Raw genomic sequence first — 20,607 nt, 5'->3', positions numbered from 1 at the left:
AATGGCCTGTTTGCCAACATCCAAAGAAAGGCTCTGGAGGCTGGGGACCAGTCCCACCAGAATTTGGCAAATGGCCTCCAGAGGGCCTTTGGGGGGGGGAAGGCCATTTTCACCTTCCCCAGACTCCTAGAAAGGCTCTGGAGGAGAGAGAAAAACGGGCCTACCATGTCATCACATGCAGGAGCGGGGGAGGGGGCAATCATGTATGCACGGGGGCAAGGTGCATAGAATTATGGGTGTGGGCACGTGCACATGCCCCTCTCCCGCTCCTGGCATGCGATAGCAAAAAGGTCCCTGATATAGGGTTTCCTGCTTGTGTGGGTGGTTGGACTAGAAGTCCCGTTCTGTTCTGTTACACTAGTGGTCATTCAAACATCCTAACAACATTTTATCTGCTGTTATTTTGTTTATAAAATAGCAATATACACACACACACTATTTCGTTTAATTTTTGTCCAATTTCAATTTTTTCTGTATAATTATGTTTACTTATACTATAAAATATTATAAAATATTATAAAATTCCACATTAATATTACAAAAAGAAAAACATATTTGAATATAACTGATAACTTAAAATCACCAAAGCAGCTCAAACATAAGCTCCCTGAAATAGCATACTTTTCTCCCTTCCAAATCAGCAAGGCGTTTGGTACCACAGCTGAAAGACTGTAGAACTTTTTCTGTTATCTGATTTCTAATGAGAGAATAAGATCATCAAAAGAAGGTTTAGAGCAGGACTGTCAAACTCCTGGTCCGCGGCCGGATGCATCATGCGTTGGCCATGCCCCCACCCAGTTTAGCGAAGGGGGAAAGGGTCCCGATACATCACGTAACACCACCGTGATGATGTGAGTTTGACAGCCCTGGTTTAGAGTCATCAATCATTTGTAATCTTTTTCTTTTAATGATTTCAGGAAGCAAGTTTACTCATAAAAACCACTCTTTTAATTATAGAACATATCACTTCTATCAATGCATTCTTAGTTTTCTGCTCTGTTTCCTTCATTTCTTAGTTCTGGTCCCCTTACAATTAATACCCAGCTTCCAGCCATTGACCTCTTTCTGTTTATTTATTTATTTATTTTAAAAGTTCTCAACCTGAATCTTCATTCCCATAGCAACTGTTACTAAGGCAAGTAGAATTGGCTTTAGATCCATTTGATTACATTTTAACTCCATACAGAAGTGCAGAAACACTATAAATGCATCCCCCATTGTAAATATAAATAAAGGATTACAGAATTCACAGTCATCTTTCTGTGTCTTCTCCTTAGTTCCTGTCAAATTTTTACAAGTGAGTTAATTTTAAACTTTAAAAAAAAATTGGGATGGACTGGATGGAGAAGAAATCACTATGAAAGGTTTTTTCCTAAAAAATATTTTTATTAATCTCACTTTCTGAATTGCCCTTACACATGTGCTGTGATAACATTCTTCAAATTCTAATGTTATATGTTGATATTATAAATTTATATCATGGGCTATATCAAAGGTAAAGAGTGGCTCAATTCCAAAATTTGAATCCCTTTTTACCTTTTTGGGGTTTAGGGAAAATTAAGGAGCACAATTTAAGGTTTCACAAATGAAGTCTATCCTTGCCCAGTTTTGCCCCATAACATGCGGTCCCCAAACTGACAGAAATTGTGTATCCTTTACTACATGGTGTCTGGACTTAAGCATTTGTTTGGACTGATAATCTGCTAGCATTCTTCAGACAATAGTAGTTAGAACCTTGTGGCAGAACAAGTGATTAGGAAGGTAAGAACATGGTTTGCAAGAAGGTTGGCAAATTTATAGAATTGAAAAATTGTATTTAAGGAGTGTTCTTTGACTAAATGTGTCAGCCTTTTTTCTGGCTAAATGAATGTGTGTTTGCTTGCATGTTAAACACATTGCCTGAGAGTCAAGATCACAGCTGCAGCTATTTAAAATTGATTTGCAGTACGTAGAGTCATATTGTTCAACTACCAGCTCAGTCCTAGCTAGAGGTCTTTGGGAAGAGTGTAGTGTTATTTGCATAACTGATGAGTAGACTCTGGAGAAGTAGAGACTGACAAGCTCTGACTTCAAGTACCCATGGGCTTGATATCTACATGTTAGATATCTACGGTATATCTTAGCTTCTAAGTCTGGAGCAGTCAGATAAATCAGTTGCCTATTGCAAAAGCCTAGTAGCAGGCTGAGTTACCCAACCTAAAGTTTGAGGATTTTTTTTTTTTGTTATTTAGAAAGTTCAAACAATTAGACACAGATATCCGAGGACAACCTTCAATAAATCACTTCAAAAAAGAGGTATTTCTCATGGAAATAGAAACGCATGAGACATTGCTATAAAAGAGGGTTTGGGAGTTAGACTTTTGTTGGCAAACAGCTTTCCTAAATTAGACATGCTCTCCTGAATCTTGCATCTTATTCCCTGACTGAATTTTGGATTGGTATATAGCTACAATCCTTCTGATTCCTGGATTTTGGATTTGTTAGCATAGAACCTTGGCTTCTGAACTTGTTTGTTTTTCATGGTCTGTCACATTCCTGCAGTCTGGTGATACTTTTAGATGCCATAAATTACTCTGATCTACGTCTGACCTTCTGCACTTGTAATTACTGGCACAGGATGCAGAGGCATGACCAGAGTGAGAGAAAAGGATGCAAACATGATCAAGGAGGAGAGCACATTGACCTCCTACCTCTAGAAATAAAGCAGTGACCATGAAAAAAATCTAGTGACCTCTGCTTTGTCAAAGTATATTGCGGACACTATTTTTCTGTTTGGACATTTTCTGAAGAACAAAACCTAGTTTTCAACAGCAATTCATATGAAGGTAGGGAAAAATCAGCAGGGGTGCTTTTCAGTTTATTCCATAGGTGCACATGTTGTGTTCAGTGCAATGGCATCCTCCATTCTTCAAAGCCAAAGCTCCATCTGAACTGATAATATTTAGTAACCAAGAGACCTCCTGGTTTTTAATGGCTTTGCCCCATTGCCAGTAATGTAGATCCTATGTTGTCAGGAAACGAAGGGCCTTGAAGGAAGAAGGTATCAGAAGAAGACAAGTGATTATGAGAGTTAGGAGATGAAAAAGGAGACATGATTAAAAAAAAAGGTTTGCCAACAGTATTTGAAAAACATGATGTATAGACGATTTTGGAAAAAATGTTTCTCACTAAGATTCATTTAGTAATGGAGACCAGTAACATCTGGTCTCTTAAGGCACAACAACTTAAGGCACAAACTTTTTATTGTGATGTTAGAAGAATTTCCTTGGTCTGATTCTGAGCTAGGTCACAAATAAACACACTGGACAGCTGCCTGAAGGTAGACTTTTTGACCACATTAACATGAAGTACAGTAATCAAAGGTAGGCACAAATTTTAGAAAGCTAAAGGAGGCATACTTACACCATAGTAATTTTGGGGTTTCATCGTGAAGCAATGGAGTTTGATGTGAAGCATTTTAGATGTGTAAATTTAAGACGTTTCTGTTTCTGTTAAGTGGCTTCTTTGTATATCTATTTTGAGACTTGCCTGGCAGATCAGAGATGGTTGACATTGATGGGCAACCTCAACTAAGTGTCTGTGTGTCAGAGGTGCTTTTATTCTCCCAACAATGGTACTGGACATATATGCCAATTAGAATATATACTGAATACAGTTCTCTCCCTCCCTCCCTTCCTGTCTCTCTCTCTCACACACACATTTGTGTATATATGTATGTGTGTGTGTGGGTCACTAGCAGGGGTGAAATCTACTTACCTTCCCTCCCGGTTTGGAAGTGTGCGTCACGTACACGCTTAGACCCTCTCTGCATGCGCAAAGCCTTCTGTGCATGCGCAGAGGGTCAAAAACAGATTACTTCCTGGTTAAAACCAGGAAGTAATGACATCTGGGTGGGTGGGCAGAGCCTCGTGCTGCCACCACTACTAGTTCTCCAAACCATGTGCCGCCACCGCTACCAGTTCAGCCGAACTGGTCCGAACTGGTAGCATTTCACCCCTGATCACCAGGGAGGTAGAGGTTATTGCTTTTTATTGTTTTTTTATATGAGATTTCTATCTTTCTAATTTCTATTTGGCTGCCCAGAGTCACTGAGAGTTGGCCTGAGAGTTAGCCATATACATTTTCTTAAAATAAATAGAGAAGATGAGGTAATTAGATTGATACCATTAGATAATAAGCGTAGTACTACAAAGATCATGGTGTATTGAGAAGATAAAAGATGGAGGGTGGGATGTGGAACAAAATAGAGTTTCCAACCTTCCTGACTTTGTGGCCCAGGGGCGGGGATGCACACATGCATGCATGCTTGCCCATGTTGTGGCTCCATTGCCTGAGCCTGGGCTATCGACAGATGCAGACTCTGAGAGTGAGGGAGAGGAGTTGGCAAGGCCTCCCTCTCCAGGACCCTCCTCTCTGGCAATGCCTCCGGAGGACACCGAAGGCCAAACGATAGGCTGAGAGCCAAGCACGTCCCCGCAGCCACAGATGGACAGCGACGAGGAAGATAAGTGCTGGCTGGACTCTTGACAGAGGTGCAGGGAGAAGCGTGCACAGCAGAGGGGAAGGCATGCCAGAGATTAGCTGAGTCACTGGACCACACCCCACAGGTTATAAATATGGGTGTGGTGGCCAGTTCAGTTTGTGACGAGCAAAAACTGGAAATACTCCATGATCTCTGCGTTACTGGACTTTGCCTGCCTTATCGGACTGCATTTGGATTAATCCTTGTATTGTTGCAACTCTGCCTGTTTTATCGGAATGTTTGCAGTCTAATCTTTGTTTTGTGTGAGTAAAGTCTGAATTGGCAGCTAGCCACTGGGTTGCTGCCAGCTTTATCTTCAAAGAGTTTTGTCGTGTGGCTTATTAACTCCGGGCCATCTGTGGAGGTGCGGGGACAGAACAGTCCACTACTTCCACTAATCCACCTCTGGTAAATTAAGTCATGAACAATTTATCTCAATATCTGGTGGCTGTGAAGGTCTGATGGGGAACAACAGGCTTCAGTTGCACCCTGGCAAGAGTGGGTGACTTTGATTTTCAGGGCCCTCTGATTTCAGGACCATGCATTTTTGATGCTAGATGAGGTTGCACTACCCCAACATGCCCAGTGTGCAATCTGGAGACCCTCTTAGACTGACAACTCCTGCTTGATGAGCAGGTGGAAGTCATGACTAGGAGAGGATTTGCATAGCTTCATCTAGTATGCCAGCTGTGCCTGTTCCTGGATCAGCCAACTTTGCTCACAGTCATTCATATCCTCATCACCTGGGGATTGGATTACTGCAATGTGCCCTGCATGGGGCTGCCCCCGAACAATATCTAGAAACTTTAGCTAGTATAGAATGAGTTGGAATGGGCAGTTATGTGTTCTGTTAGGGCAATGCATGTTACACATCTGCACTCTACAGGTTGTATATCTGCCAGTTAACTTCTGGATCAGTTAACTTCAAGGTGTTGCTTTTAACTTTGAAAGCCCCATGGCATGGGATTGTCTCTCTCTCATTACATCAGACTGCCCTATCAAATCTCATAGAGAAGGCCTGCTGCAGATATTTGCTATGTCTGGTGGGTCCTGGGAGATGAGCTTTTTCTGCAGTGGTCCCCACTTTATGGCACAGTCTTCCTCTTGAAATTAGATTACTCCCATCCCTTCTTATTTTTCATAAAACCCCCAAGTCCTGGTTATGCTGCCAGGCCTGGTTCTCACAGGGGACCAGAGATTTGTCCCAATTACTCCATTTCTGAAGGAACCATTTTTAGCCTCCCTTCACCCAAGAATAGTATTTTTTGTTTTTATGCTATTTATTACTGTGACTTTTTATATTTTGGCAAAAAATAACTATCTACAATTTATCAAAATCTTCACTGTGTATTTCAAGGTTGGTAAGTTATTGTTTTGTTATTGTTTGGATCTTTTTTTTCTATTTAATCATTGTCTAATTTCTTTCCTGTGGTGCTGATTTTCATTACTGAGCTTGGAAAGCCTTCGAGTTTTGGCCATTGTAGTAGTATCATCAGCATAGTACAGTTTATTGATGTTTCTTTTTCCAATTTTAAAACCATGCTCCTCATCTTCCAACCTAGTTTCCATTAGTATATATTGAACATACAGACTGAATAGCATAAGAAATAAAGAACTTTGTCTCATTCATTTGCCAACTTGGTGTCAGTCTATTTCACCATGTTTCACCATGACTATGGTTTTCGGTATATAAATTTCATTTGAGACAAGATGTTTTGGGATTATTGTTTTCCTAAAGACATTGTACAACTTGACATGTTTGGTACAATCCAAAGTGTTTTTTTTGTAGTCATTGAAATATACAGTGGCTTCATTTTGCTATTCTTCTAATCCATACAATCCATACAATCTCTCTCATTGTATGTTCCATGTATAAGACATATAAATAAATAAATAAATAATATGCAGCCTTGTCTCATCCTTTTGATAATTTGGAGCTGGTTTGTTTTTCTATATTCCATCTGGACTGCAGCTCCCTATCGTGAGTAGACAATTCTCATGATGTAAAGAAATATAGATCTAACCTTCAGAATAGTGAAAGAATGAGCAAACCATTAAGGGGAGACTGTCAAAAAAGATGATACAGTTCTGAAAAAGAAGAAAGCATGAGGAAGAAACTCAAAGTAACCTGACTGACTTTGTTTAATCCAAGATGGGGCAGAGAAAAACTTGTATAGGCTTTCAAGATTCTGTTATTACCTTATTGCAATAAAGACCATTCCTGGAATACTTGGAATGCCTGTCTCTTGACCTTCTTCACCTCAAATGCTTGACACAGAGAGCAATAAAACGTTCTGGGATTTCTATTACAATAATGATATTTCACAGCTTGACATAACAGTCATTCTGTAGTCAATAAAGTATTTGGTATTGTTTGGCTTTCTCAATTATGCAGCATGTATCGGCAATAATGTCTTGAACAACAATTCTGAAATTGTGCAGCTGAGAATAGAACTGAATTTGAGTCCGTATGTCAGCCTTGGAAGCCATATTAGGCCGGAAGCTTCAATGCTGCCACCTCCTCATGTGTGGGAAAGTAGGAGGGAGGATTTAGGAGAGGGGAGTTAGTAGACATAATAGCGTTCTTCCTATCAGTCAAGGTCAGGGTGAGCCAGCATCTGGAGGAGGAGTGGTCAGGGGCTGGCTTGAGGTGGAACGGACAATGATTGGAGCATGTGATCGATTGAGGAGAAAGGGGGTAGTGTTGGGAGCTTTGAATTACTGAAGAAAAGCCCGGGGTTTTCAGATTCGGGATTTCCCAGATGTGCCAGTTTACCTATTTCTAGTAAAGAGAACTTTGGAAAATGCCTGCTTCCACGTCTTTACTGGGAGTCGGGGGTTTTCTGGAATGCTGACACCAGAATTATTAATTAAACCAGATTGGTTTGATCAGGATTGGTTGCTCACAAGTAAATTACACAAAACATAGCAATTGGTTTCAGCCCCTCCCCTCCAAATCCATTATCTGTGCAGTTGTGACCTGTGGATATCGGATAACAGAGGATAGCAGAGTTTGGTAGGCATGTAGCCCAAAATCTCGTGTTCCTTGGCTTCCAGTAGAGTCAAGGAAGTTGTAGCAAAGGGGGTGGCAGTAGGCATTGACATAGTGCAGCAATAATTTTGGACCTGATTTGTGGCACTTTTAACAGACACTTTGGCATTCAATAATACAGATTTTAAAGAACAAAGTATGAATCCATATTCTGCTTTTTGACTTTTGGCTGTCACTCACATTGGCTGTATACACATTGATTATCCTTTAATTCTCAAACAAATAGGATTTGAGTTGGCAGTGGATCAGGAAAGGGATAAGGAATAATGGAAGATAATGCTATAAAATATCAGCCAAGTAAAAAGCCAATATAAAAAATCCCACGTATTCTTGCTTGGAATAATTAGCAAATAGATTATAATGCTGATATAAAAAATGACCTTATATACTTTTTTGCTGTGGTTTGTTTTAAATTCGTATACCTGGGCTGCAAAAATCTAGGACAACCACTACAGAGATAGAAAATGCATTGATGCTGCCTAATGAGAGTCTGGATGTCTGCAGTTTCTCCATTTTCTAATATCATTAAGAAATAATATTAGAAACCTAGAAAGGGCAAGTAAAATTAGTAGGGGAGAAGAGCAGTTCCCTTATGAAGAAATATTTTAGCATTTCTTTCTTGGGAAAAAATGGGGCAATCTGTGAACATTGTAAAGATATTTAAAATTATGCATGCCATGAAAAATCACCTCCCTCTGTCACAGAATTAGAATTTGTGACTATCCCTTGAAGCTAAATGCATAGAGATTCAGCACCAACAAGAAGTAACATTCTTTTTATTCAGTTCATGGTAAAACTGAAATTCACTGCATCAGATATGGTGTTAATTCTCCTGTGTTCAGTTGATTAGATAAATTCATAGAGAATGGAGCTATTAATATTAATTCTAGTTTGTGATAGTGCCCATCCCTTAAATCAAAGGCAGCATTTCTAACACTCCTGGTGCTGCCATTGTTAACAGTCCAAGAAAGCTACTGCCTTCTTATCTTGCTTATAATGTAGACACCTGGTTCTTGATTGTGAACTGACTCACAAAGGCCTTTGACCTGATCAAATAGCCCTTCCAATGTATTTCTGTTCAGAGATGTAAATTAGACTGGAAAACATTCCTGTGCAGGTGAGAGTTTCAAATTAGCATATTCATTTCAATATCTACAGTATAGTTTGCAAATTGTTATAGCATTTAATGTGAAAAAATTAAAACTAGTTTATTTAAGAGATTTGAACAGTACATTTGTATAAAAAGCTTTGATGCATAAGAAAAACATTTTGTCAGAAAATTGAAAAGAATATTGAACAACAGTAAAAAAAGCTTTGAAAGTGCCAACTTAATCTGAATTTTTCCAAGGAAATTTTTGATACTGGTAAATTTTCTGTTGAAAATTTTCCAGCCCATTTTTCTTTTTCTAACAATAAATGTGTGAAATAATGATATTTTAGACTAAAAGTAGTCATAATAGAACCAATAGTCACCAGTTTGTATCCAGATTTATCCCTTGGTGTCTACTAAATTCCCTATCCTATATGTTTTTTTAAAAAAACGAATGAATAATAAAAAGGAAATTGATGAAGGAGACAGCAAATGTTAACATGCCTCCTTGTGCACGTTAAAAGCTTGATAGCTTTTAATTTACCATGATCCTCTCTCCTATTAAGGTACTTTGACTTCCTTTCAGAGGACAAAAATCTATTATGCTAAAAATTGGTGCCTTTCAAAAAAATACTGTAAGCAGTATTCATATTTCATAAAACAAAATCTGTGTAATTGGCAGGATATATTATATTACAGCATATAATATATTATTATAGTTCTTATAGTGGGCAGTTTTAACATTGTTTATATTTAATTGTGAAAATGTATTATTACAATTAAATAATATATCCTGATATGATAGAATTATAACAAAACACACACACACACACACACACACACGCAGTGTACATATACATATACAACCAATGCTTTGATTACTTCAGCATTCCTGAAAATATAATGAGCAGGCTTTTATTTTGTTTTCTTTTGTTTTTAACAGGTACGATTGTATGCAAGACCTGATGCCATTAGAAGAGGATCCGGGGACTATGCTCTAAACATTACACGGAGATTAATTGAGTTCTATGAAGATTACTTCAAAGTACCCTATTCCTTGCCAAAATTAGGTAAGTTTTTCCAGTTAAAACTGAGCTTTTCAAGAAGAATAAAATGGATTACTATTGTTCTAGGTTGAAGAAAGCCAAAGTATAATGTTTAGATCTTCACTTGTTTTGGAACGTATGGGGCCAAGATCTAGGAATCTTATTATTTAGCAGACCTACATGATCACAAGTATTTTCTAATGTTCAGTCCTCTAGGGGGTTTTAGTTCTGGAATTCAGAGTGTCCTTCTTTAAAGCACGTATCTGCCAAGTACTATCATTCTTGACTTATGACTAATGGTGTAACAGGCATTACTCTGACTGGTAATGTTGCAAATGGACAGTTTAAACATTTTATAAGATGTGGTGCAGAGGTGGGTTTCAGCAGGTTCTGACCAGTTCTGGAAAACCGGTAGTGGAAATTTTGAGTAGTTCGGAGAACCGGTAGTAAAAATTCTGACTGGCCCTGTCCCCATCTATTCTCTGCCTCCCAAGTCCCATTTGGGAGGAAATGGGGATTTTGCAGTATCCTTCCCTTGCCATGTGCACCAAGCCACACCCACCAAGCCACACCACGTCCACCAAGCCATGCCCACAGAACCGGTAGTAAAAAATTTTGAAACCTACCACTGATGTGGTTTACTGCTTTGCCATATATATATTCTGTGTAATTTATCATAAAATTATGAATCTTAGACAGAAAAATCTAGCAATGTCAGAAAGTTAAAAAGAAAACATGTTTGTAATTTGCAGAAAGAAACTTATATTTACAACTTTAGATAACTGAAAATATTGGAAGACTAGTAGAATAATTGCAACTGTTTAATTTTTTATGATTCAATTAAATGTAATCTTTCAGTGTATTCTCTAGACAATCTTTCCCCAGGGTCTTCCAGCTGTTTTGGGACTGTGATTCTCAGGCAAACTACCTAGAAATTGTAACTACTGTAATTGCATCACTTTAGCATTAAGTTTTATTAATGTGTTTTTCAAAGCACTTTGCATTGTAGATTTTCTGCATAACAATTATATAAATACATTTTTATTTAGGGCATGGTTTGAAATTGACTGTTAGGATTTCTGATTCTTGCTTTTAATACCAAACTACAATAGAAATGTCTTTTGTTATACAGTATATATATTTGGTGCAAAGATTCTGCACTTAAATTACTATCTAGTACTATCAGTCAAAACATATTTTACTAGCCTTAAGATGACTTCTTGAACTTCATTACAACTTACAGAGTTCAAAATGCTTCTCTTGTAATAAATATTCAAATATGAATTCAAAGTGTCATTTCAAAGTTTTAAAGCATAGGCCTAAAAATGGGACTTTGAACAACTTCTTAAAGCAAGCTCCTCCAACCTAGTGTAGTCTAGATATTTGATATTTACTTGTTATCTTAAACAAATCAACGGCACCAGCTTGGGAAAAAAGTAAACTTTCTTCATGACTACAAATGGCAAGCAAGAGTTAGCAAATTATTTCTGGTCTGGAAATTGCAGTAATGATACTTTTTGGATATAGATTCTCCCCTCCACCAGTCATTTGTATTTCATCAGTATTTTTTCTTGAGTCCTCCTATTTTCTTAAATAAGTATGTAAGAAACAGTGGTGAGGTCTACAGTTCCAGACTAATTTCTCTGCCTATGTGGCATGGTAATTTCAGTGAAGTTAAAATAAAAATTATTTATCTGAGAATAATATATTTTTTCTTTCTTTTTCCAAATTGAGTAACATCTTATGAAAGTAATGTGCTTTGAAAATAGGAATTTTAATTATTTAAGTTTCCAAACCATCCATAACACTTCTCTGTAAGCAAAAATGAAACAATGTAATTCACTTCTGAATTTTGAACCAATAAGATATTTAGGTAGTGTTAAAAGGAAACTTTGGAAACAATAGTCGTCTCAGTAAATTAATGATAAAATTATTACTTAATGGAAATGTTCTATATTTTTATGTTGAAAATCAGTAGATTATCATAAAATTTTATTATTTGCAGTATGCATATGGAACTTTTTGAAAATTGGCATGTGCAGTAGTGAAAGCTGGCAGGGCAAAATTTATTCTAAATAAATAAATGTGAAGTTGAATAACAATATACTAGCTAGAATGTTTTATATCAGTATTTGTTATAATACTTGTCATAAAGTATTTATTTAAAATTTGACTAGTGCTAATACTGTACTTGTCAAATCATCTTTTATGGCTTTCTTGCTCTTTAGTAGTCCTATGTATTACTGTCTGCATATACAATTATTTTGTGTGTATGAAACACAGCCAACCAGGTTTTTTTCAAGTTAACGAAGCATGTGTGTGATTCCTTCACTACCCCATCGTGAACGGAATACTCCCAAAATATGAAAGAATAAAAGTGCACTTATATTTTATTTAAGTATTTAAGTATAATTAGATAAAAAAGTATCTGTTCTGAAAATTCAGACATGTGAAGAAAGTGAAGGTTGAAAGCTTAATCTGAAATCTGTGTAGCTTTGATGAATGACTAAAACCACATATTGCTTAGAGTGTCTGTGGTCTCTTGAGAGTATTCTGGAAATGCTTTAGCTACTTCCAGTGGGTTAAGTGCTTAAAGTAAAAACTGACCAAATCTTTTGAAAGTATTTGAACCAAAGACAGTCTTCATTAGAGTTCTTTTATTCTTCAGTATTTGAGCGCTCAGCCTTGATTTAGGAAAGTAACACTTTCATGTAAGGCTGCTAGTGATTGCCTTTTTGTTAACTTAATAACATCTCTTCTTGAGCAGAAACTATTATGACTTCTGGATGTCAGATTCTGATGGGGAATAATGACTATAGCTCTAAAACCTGGTATCTAAGGATTATTGCTTTAGGTCAGGTAGAACTTTAAGAATTTTTGAGATAATTTTCTCTAAACTATGGTTTGGATGAGAGTTTTATGTGAGAATTTTTAGAAAAAGGTGAAATCAGTGGTGGGTTGCTATTTCTATAGAACCGGTAGTAAAACTGGTGGGAGGCTCTGCCCATTGACCCCGACGTCATCAGAAGTGATCTGCGCATGCACAGAAGCTTCTGCGCATGCACAGAAGAATGCACACGCACAAGCAAAGTGAGCGCACACGCATGGGCATGATACAGACCGGTAGTAAAGGTAAGTAGAACCTACCCCTGCGTGAAATGTATAGGTTGAGAAGGGCACATCCTTTCTGTATTCACAGTTCAGACTCCATGCTTGTGGGTGCAGACCCCAATATAAAAAGAGTCTCCAGGCTAATATCTCATTCGGTGTTTTGTTTTGTTTAAAAAGGAAATGTCACTGTGTATCTATAGTCCCTTATACAAAACAATACCTGTGCATTGTCAATTAGGCTGATAAACCCTCCTGTTTTTGTACAGAATATTTTCATGCTGTCCTGTAAGTTGGGGAAAGATTCCTTCCACATCTGCAGTGGTTGCAAATAGTAAGAATGGCAGCTACTGCTGCTTTATTTCATGATAGGCAAAGAGATTGACAGTAGTTAGTCTGATAGCCCACCAGTGATATCATACTGCAGCGAAGGGGAGTATTTTTCTAAGTTATTCTTGGCGTGGTGAGGATATCCTTCAACAAGTACCATAGATCAAGGATGAAAATGAAAATTTATTTCATATATGTTTAGTGTTAACTATAATGTCTACATTCTCTCTTCAGTTTCCATAACAATTTTTCCTTTCTAACCCATTAAAAAGTGGTATTAATTTTTGGTGTTTTAACAGGCGACATGTGGGTCTGGTTTTTCTGATTATGTACCTTTGCTGTAGAAAATGATTGCATAGCTGGTATGTTACACTATGCTCTGCCTGTAAATATCTTCCATTCCTTTGTTTCCTGTACCAGGTAGGGTAACAATAAAACTTTTATGCCATACTCAAGATTTTAGTGCCACCATATATCCTTTTTTCAAATATTACCACCTGTGTTTTTATAGAAACAAGTTATGGGAACCAATCTTGTGCGCGGCCCTTAGCATCTCCCTAGCTTTTTGTTTTAATGTTTTGGTTTACATCTTTAGCAGTCACAAATGAGTAGCCATATAGCTTGTGCCATGGGACCCAAAATGACTCATCTCCAGCCTCTAGTAATCTGACATATTTTCTCTGTGTAAGTACTGTGTAAGTAATATCTTCAACTATTATGTATTATTGCCCTGTTCTCCATCAACCATTGTGATTTAGGAGATAGAGGAATACATAAAGGATGTTATTCATTTGCTCACATATCTGAATTACCTATGTACGTTTTTGTAAACTTCAGAAATCACACAACAGACTTCCGGGTTGGCTCCGCAGCACCATTGACGGTCTTCTTAGACCGCCGCCCCCGTGATTCCGTTGAGCCGTTCTGACAGCGTTAATCAGCTGTCAAACGGCTTGAAAATCTCCCCTTCGGGAAAAGAAGGGGAGGAGAGCAGGTGGGTGAGGGTAGAGCTCCCTGAAAACCCCTGGATTAATTCCAGGGGTTAGGAGGGTGAGAGCTCCCCGTTCAGCCCACTGAAGCTCCGGATCCGGGGGGACTCTGTTTTTTACAGAGCTAGGTGTTGCGTCCAATTTCTGCTGTCAAACAGAAGATTAAATGATTTCAAAAAAGCAGGCGGAACAGAAGCAGGAGGACAAGCTTTTTGCAAGTATAACACTTAACTCCGGGGATACAATGTTTCTAATTGGATTTTCTGAGCTGGAAGTTAAGATGGCGTTTCTTTGTTGCGATTTTAAAAGGGAAAGTTAGAAAAAGTTTTTGCTAATAGACTCGTGCTCAGAGACTGGCTTTAAGTTGCTGGAATAGACTTTGAAGAGCTGTTTGGGAAAAGATTGTTTATAAAGAAATTGCTGAATGCTGCTCGAAAGGATGGCTCTGACTTTATGATTTTATGGTTGTGGGAAGAAAGAAAATTTCTTTAAAATAAAATGGCTTCTAAGAAAGGAGATCTTGAAAGTGCTGGATGCTATTTGGAGGTGTCAGAAACGAAACAGTTGTCTGATTTACAGAGTTGTAAGTATTTTGATGCAGAACTTACAGAATTTATAAAAGAAGCCATGAATAATCATACTGCAGCTATAAGTAACCAAATAGCAATTCTTAAAGGGATAACAACAGAAATGACTGAGGAAATCAAAACAACTACGGAGCATGATGACAACTCAGGAGATATTGCAGCAGAGAGGGTGGAAGAATTTTCTCAAGAATTTTCGAGCTTACTCTCTGCTCTTTTCGGAAAAATTGATAGAATCCTTCAAAATTATGACTTGGTTTGGAAAAAAGTAGTAAATGACCAGACTTTCGAAGTTTCAGAAGATGAAGGAGACTTGTCAGTGGCATCTATACATTTAATAGAAAAGCAACAATTGAACTTTTCTTCACAAACTCTTGACAAACTTTGGTTTTACAGACGAAGGAATGAACTGATTTATATAAGCATGAAGAGGCGATTTGGGGGCTCTAAATCAGAGGAAACTTTTTTAAAAAGGGGACAATTTTTGCAGTTATATCAACCTCAAATTAAAATGAAAAACCTCCTCAAAATAGAAGTAGGAGGGATGCAGAAAGATTGGAAAAAATATAAAAAGAAAGCAAGAATGGAAGATTAACCTTTTCTTTTGGCTTTGTAGTTGTTCTACTCATGGTTAAAAATGATTATGTTGTAGGTATTATACCTACTGAGGGGGGAAAAAGTATAAAGTTAAATATTGATTTTTAAATATGATGTATTAATGGTTGATTAATCCTTTTTGGTTTTTTAGTTTATGTATTAATGGTTAATTATGTTGTTGATTATCTTTTAAATTTTAAAAATTGGAGGGAGGAATAATGAAGGGGGAAATTTAGAAACTTAAAAAATGTAGAAATTTAATTAGTGAATATCTAAGGTTTATTTTTTGTTATGAGATTTCAAAATAAGAAACCAAGAATGGAAGATTAATTTTTTTTTTTTTGGCTTTGCAGTTGTTCTATTCATGGTTTAAATTGATTATGTTTTAGGTGTTATAACTATTGAGGGGGAAAAAGTATAAAGTTGAATATTGATCTTTAAATATGATGTATTAATGGTTGATTAATCTTTTTTGGTTTTCTAGTTAATGTACTAATGGTTAATTATAAAAATGTAGAAATTTAATTAGTGAATATCTAAGGTTTATTTTTTGTTATGAGATTTCAAAATATCTGAACTTTGAGAAAAATAGGAGGGGGAAAATGTTTTTAGGTTTGAATGTTTAAGATTTGTTAATGGTTTTAAAATTCTTAGAGTTATTGGATTACATGTTACTTTGTGTTTATATAAAGGGAGGTTGATGAAATTGTAAAAGGGGAGTTAAGGGGTCTTGGGAGTTATTAAATCTTGTAGTTAGCTAGTTTATTTTAGCGAATGTTTGGTGAAATCTATGCCCTGTTTTTGTTCTGGGAAGTCGGGGGTGGGGGGTGGTAAGGAGGGGATGAAGATTGAGTTTACCAAATTGATTTTTTTTCTTTTTTTCTGATGATAGTATGAATGATTGTTTATATTGTATACTTGTTTGATCAGAAAATAAAAACTTTTTTATTAAAAAAAAAAAAAGAAATCACACAACAGATAAGTGGCATTGGCTAATAGAGATGAAACTTTCAAGTGAAATTCCATTGCAGACATAGTTACTTGGGGGTGCCAATTTGTACTAATCTTCAATTTGTAGGTAAGATAGATAGAACAAATGGTGGCCCCGAATCTAGAAAAACTATTGAAGTTTTGGATAGGTAGAAGAAGCGGCACATAAGCATTTTGTTCTCTTCCAGACTTGTTCTTTACAACGGGAAAGATCTATGTCTTCTGAAATTCCTGTAAAGAGAGCAACAAAGGAGTGTCTGGTTTAGGGATCCCATATAGCTGCCTTCACAGGGGAATAAATGCTGTTGAGGAAGGTTTTATATTGTGCCCATAAGGCTGTGGAGGGTGGTGCATTCAATCTGGCTAAGATGAAGATCCAATGAAATTTCAGAATTAGAATTGAGGAGAGATAAGTTGATGACAGATGGCCATTTGAGAAAAGTCCATGAATGGTGCGTTTTACATTGTTTTAAAAAATAATATGGCAGATATGTTGCTTCAGGTCACTTCTGCTACTTTCAAACCTAATGGACAATTAGTCAGGTTGATTTAAAATGTTCTCTGCCACTAATACTTTCTATATACATGTAAATCTAAAGTTTCATTCAGGATATGTTATCTTGTGGGTTGTTATTTTTAGTAGAAGTAGCATAACTCATAAGTGTTAACATTCTTACAGATATATAATTTCATGGAAATTTACCAAACAAATACATGTCCCGTTTTTCACTAGATGCATTTGCATATATTATCCACCTTTATCTATCAGTAGATATTGTTTTTTGAGGTTATAAATTGGTCCAAAAAAAGGATAGGAGTGGGACATTAGTAGAGTTGTTAGAGAAGAATTAAAATTATCCAATGGATGCAAATGACAGGAATACTAAGACACTAATCTTCTGCTTCTATTCACTCAAGTTAGCAGTTTAAATTAGTACATGTGTATTTTTTAAATAATGTATGTATTTGACATATTATCCTTTATTTTTCCTTTCTAGGAGAAATGCTTTATTTCAGACCTTTGTGATTTACAGACTATGAGTTTACAGAGCTCTATCAACCTTCTAGACCTATAGAATCATTTGGCAGGGGCCCTGGCCTGACATAGTAGTATCTTCAGGAACTCTGATCCTCTCTCCTATAGTGTCATGGCTCCTGGGTGAATTAGGCAAAGATTTCCTTTCTTTTCTCACAAGTTTTTCTGTTCATAAGTTCTCAGACTTTGAATTAAGATGTTGCTTCTGCCTGCTATTCTGAAACTCTGGCAAATTATAAACAAACAAACAAACAATTCAAAAGAGCAACAATTCTACTTCAGCTTAAACTTTCCTACCATTGCCATGATTTTATATGTTTCAGATATTTGCATACTACATTCTACTTAGAACAGGATCCTACTTTCCTGGGTGAACACGTAAGTCAACTGCACATCAAGTTTCTTCCTACCATCAATGAATCCTTCCACCTCTGGTTAATTTCAGATTATCTCACTAGAAGTATTTCTTTCCTACCTCAATTCCTTATGTGTGTCTTGACTGCTAACACATTATATGTATAGATGTATTAAATACTGAGGGTAGCAATAACGAGGCAACTCGGAACATCTAACTTCATTTATTTAACGCAGGAACACTAGAACTGACTGAACAGAACAGCTGAAGAAAATGACAGCCTTTTATACCTGACTGTCAAAATGACTAACCAATCTGCAAGCGCGAAAACTCCCGCACTTGCTGCAACCAATCAGGATGCATGCTCCCGTCATCAGGCAGTGCGCCGGACACAACAAGATGGAAAATTCATTTTCAAATCCTCTTCTGTCTTGTTACTAACTAGTGTTATGGTGAGGTTTACCAGCAATTTGACCTATTGCACTCTTATCACACAGTATATTGGCAGTTGTGGTTTGTTCTGATGCTCCAAGTTGCCTGTCAACTTGACATCTGACGTATCTTGAACTTTTAGCCTACTTTCAAAATACGTATTCATTTCTCACTTTTCTCTATAGTTCACAGCCTAACTGTGCTCTAGTAGGAAACAAACTAAATCAGGGCCTCTTCTTATGGTTGCACTTGCTTTACTGTAAATCTGGCTTTACATTTTTCTGAGCTCCAAGATATGAGACAGTAGCAGCGTTATAAGTCTAAGTATCAAGACTCCAATAGGTAATCTGAATATGAATCTGTGAAATCTGTAATCAGAGTTAAATTCAGTCCAAAGATTAAGAAATCGTGCAGCAGGCACAGTATATAGCTTCAATGTAGACGGTTATGTAAGTTGTTTAGCTGATTTGGAGTTCATTCTAGAAAGTTTTTGGCTGGTTTCATTTCATATAGATACATGTTCCTCATTTTTCTCCTGCACTTGGTTTCAATGAGGGCTTCACCACCATTTTATCTTTACTGCAGGCACTGTAGGGGAAGAAGTGGCAAAACCTGGAGGCGGAGTTAAAAGAGGGATCAGCCTAGAATACCTAGGTAGCTAGAAGTGGATTAAGTCCAACCCTCCCCTTGAATTCCATTGACCCTTCTCTAACTCCATATAGATGATAAACCTTGGTTGAAAAGATTCCTGTGCATGAGCTATTCAGTAATGTCAGTTTAATTAGACCTTCATGTATGGACTTGGTCTTTTGCACCTGACAGGCACCTTATCCCACTTTCTCTTCCAAATTTTCTGATTTGAATTTAATTTGTTTTATTTTTTCTCTTCTCAATTTCTTTCATTCTTTGATTAAACCTCAAACCACCACAACTAAGCCATTCTGTTATTTCTGCTGTAACACTTGGCTGGTGCCATGTCTCTTTTGAAAACAATCCATGCCACTTCTCATCTTCTAGGAAGGCATGTGTCTGTGTGCAGATAGGCTAATAGCTTTGGCCATATTCTTACACATGTAAAATATCAATGTAAAAATGTTAATTACAGTACAATTTGATTGTGTAGGAACTAAGTAGCAAAAGAAGCAGAAATACTGTGAAGAATGAAAAGGTGCTAAATAAACACAGATTGAATACAACAGTGAGTGACTAGTGCAAAAATAGGTGAGATTATTTGGTCATCTGGAGAAAAATATTGAGGTCAAATTACTAAATAAATATCTAAGAAAATGAATATGCTGACACTAAGTGGAAGACTGCAAAAGTTGGTGTTGGATAGAATTGGTGAACAAGGGCCGTGAATAAAGTAGCATATAGATATAATGGAAATAGAACTGTGAAAGAAAGAAAGGCATAGTGAATCAGATTAGTATGAATCAGATGATTCATAGTGAATCATATTTCTTTTTTCTTTTTTTTTGTCTTCAGCTTCTTTTCCTGTATTCCAGCATGGAATCTGTTAAAGGCAGTAGCTGATAGTATAGGCAGCAATAATCGCTTTTATTTCTGTTTTATGTATAGCTAGGTTTGAGACAAATCAATTTCATGGGATTTAAGCATGCTTAGTTTTCAATGTCAGATTTTAGCCCAATTTACTTTATTATAAATTCTTTTCCATGCTTTTCCGTATATTTTTCAAAATATGATTGTGTATATTTATATTATATGCTACATATTTGTTGTAATATTTTGAATATTTTATAAATACATAAAATTATTTATAATTTTTGAATTATTTATAAATATAAAAATATTCAGTGAAAGTTTGCATAAAAATAAGCAAACAACCCATCTTTTTTTGCTTAAACCTCCCAAAGCCTAAAAAATGGAGGGAAGTATCCATTCCACCACCTCTTGTGATGGCATAATCACACACATTATATTCATGGTGGAAAGGGGAATGAAATTAAAACAAGTATGAACCATGGGCCAAAAAATGTGTCAGACTACTGCATCATAATGTATGATTTCAAATTTTCAGTGTTGATTCCCTCAGGCTGCAACACAGGTATAAGAAGAAAACAGGAGCATTCCATTATCTCAATAGAGACTAGCTTTCTGCCATTAACAGACAACAAGCAGCAGTAGTTTCTTCAGACTACAGTAGAGGAAGTAATAAAATATGAGGCTATTCCATTGCTGAATGACCTGGTATCTTTAGTTTTCTTCTCTTTGAACTATTTCTGCCCCAGCAGAGTTCATTAGAAGAACCATAGCAACTACCTGACTTTTCTTCTCTTCATATTTCTTCCTCACTTTGTTTGAATTCTGTCTTTCAGGTTATGGAAATCTGAGAACAGAGAATGTATTTCTTTTAAAATTAATTAGTACTGCATTTTAAAAACCAATTCATCTTTTCAGTTGAAATGTGGTTTACAAGTGACTCAGATAAAGAAATAATTTTCAATTAATTGTTTTG

At 36.6% G+C, this 20,607-nt stretch overlaps 1 protein-coding gene across 1 annotated transcript in view; it reads left to right on the top strand.

Annotated features, from left to right (window-relative positions):
* Nucleotides 1–20,607, top strand: part of TRHDE (thyrotropin releasing hormone degrading enzyme) — a 280,033-nt gene that overhangs the window by 67,437 nt on the left and 191,989 nt on the right. Inside the window, exon 3 of the mRNA XM_034403421.3 lies at nucleotides 9,608–9,734. Within this exon, the coding sequence (XP_034259312.1) occupies nucleotides 9,608–9,734 (127 nt within the window). The remainder of the gene's footprint in view (nucleotides 1–9,607; nucleotides 9,735–20,607) is intronic.

Source organism: Pantherophis guttatus, chromosome 7 (genome assembly GCF_059756535.1).
Source record: "Pantherophis guttatus breed Tessera chromosome 7, ASM5975653v1, whole genome shotgun sequence".
NCBI lineage: Eukaryota > Metazoa > Chordata > Lepidosauria > Squamata > Colubridae > Pantherophis > Pantherophis guttatus.
Note: the sequence above shows the minus strand (reverse complement) of the source record. Positions and strands in the feature narration are given on the sequence as shown.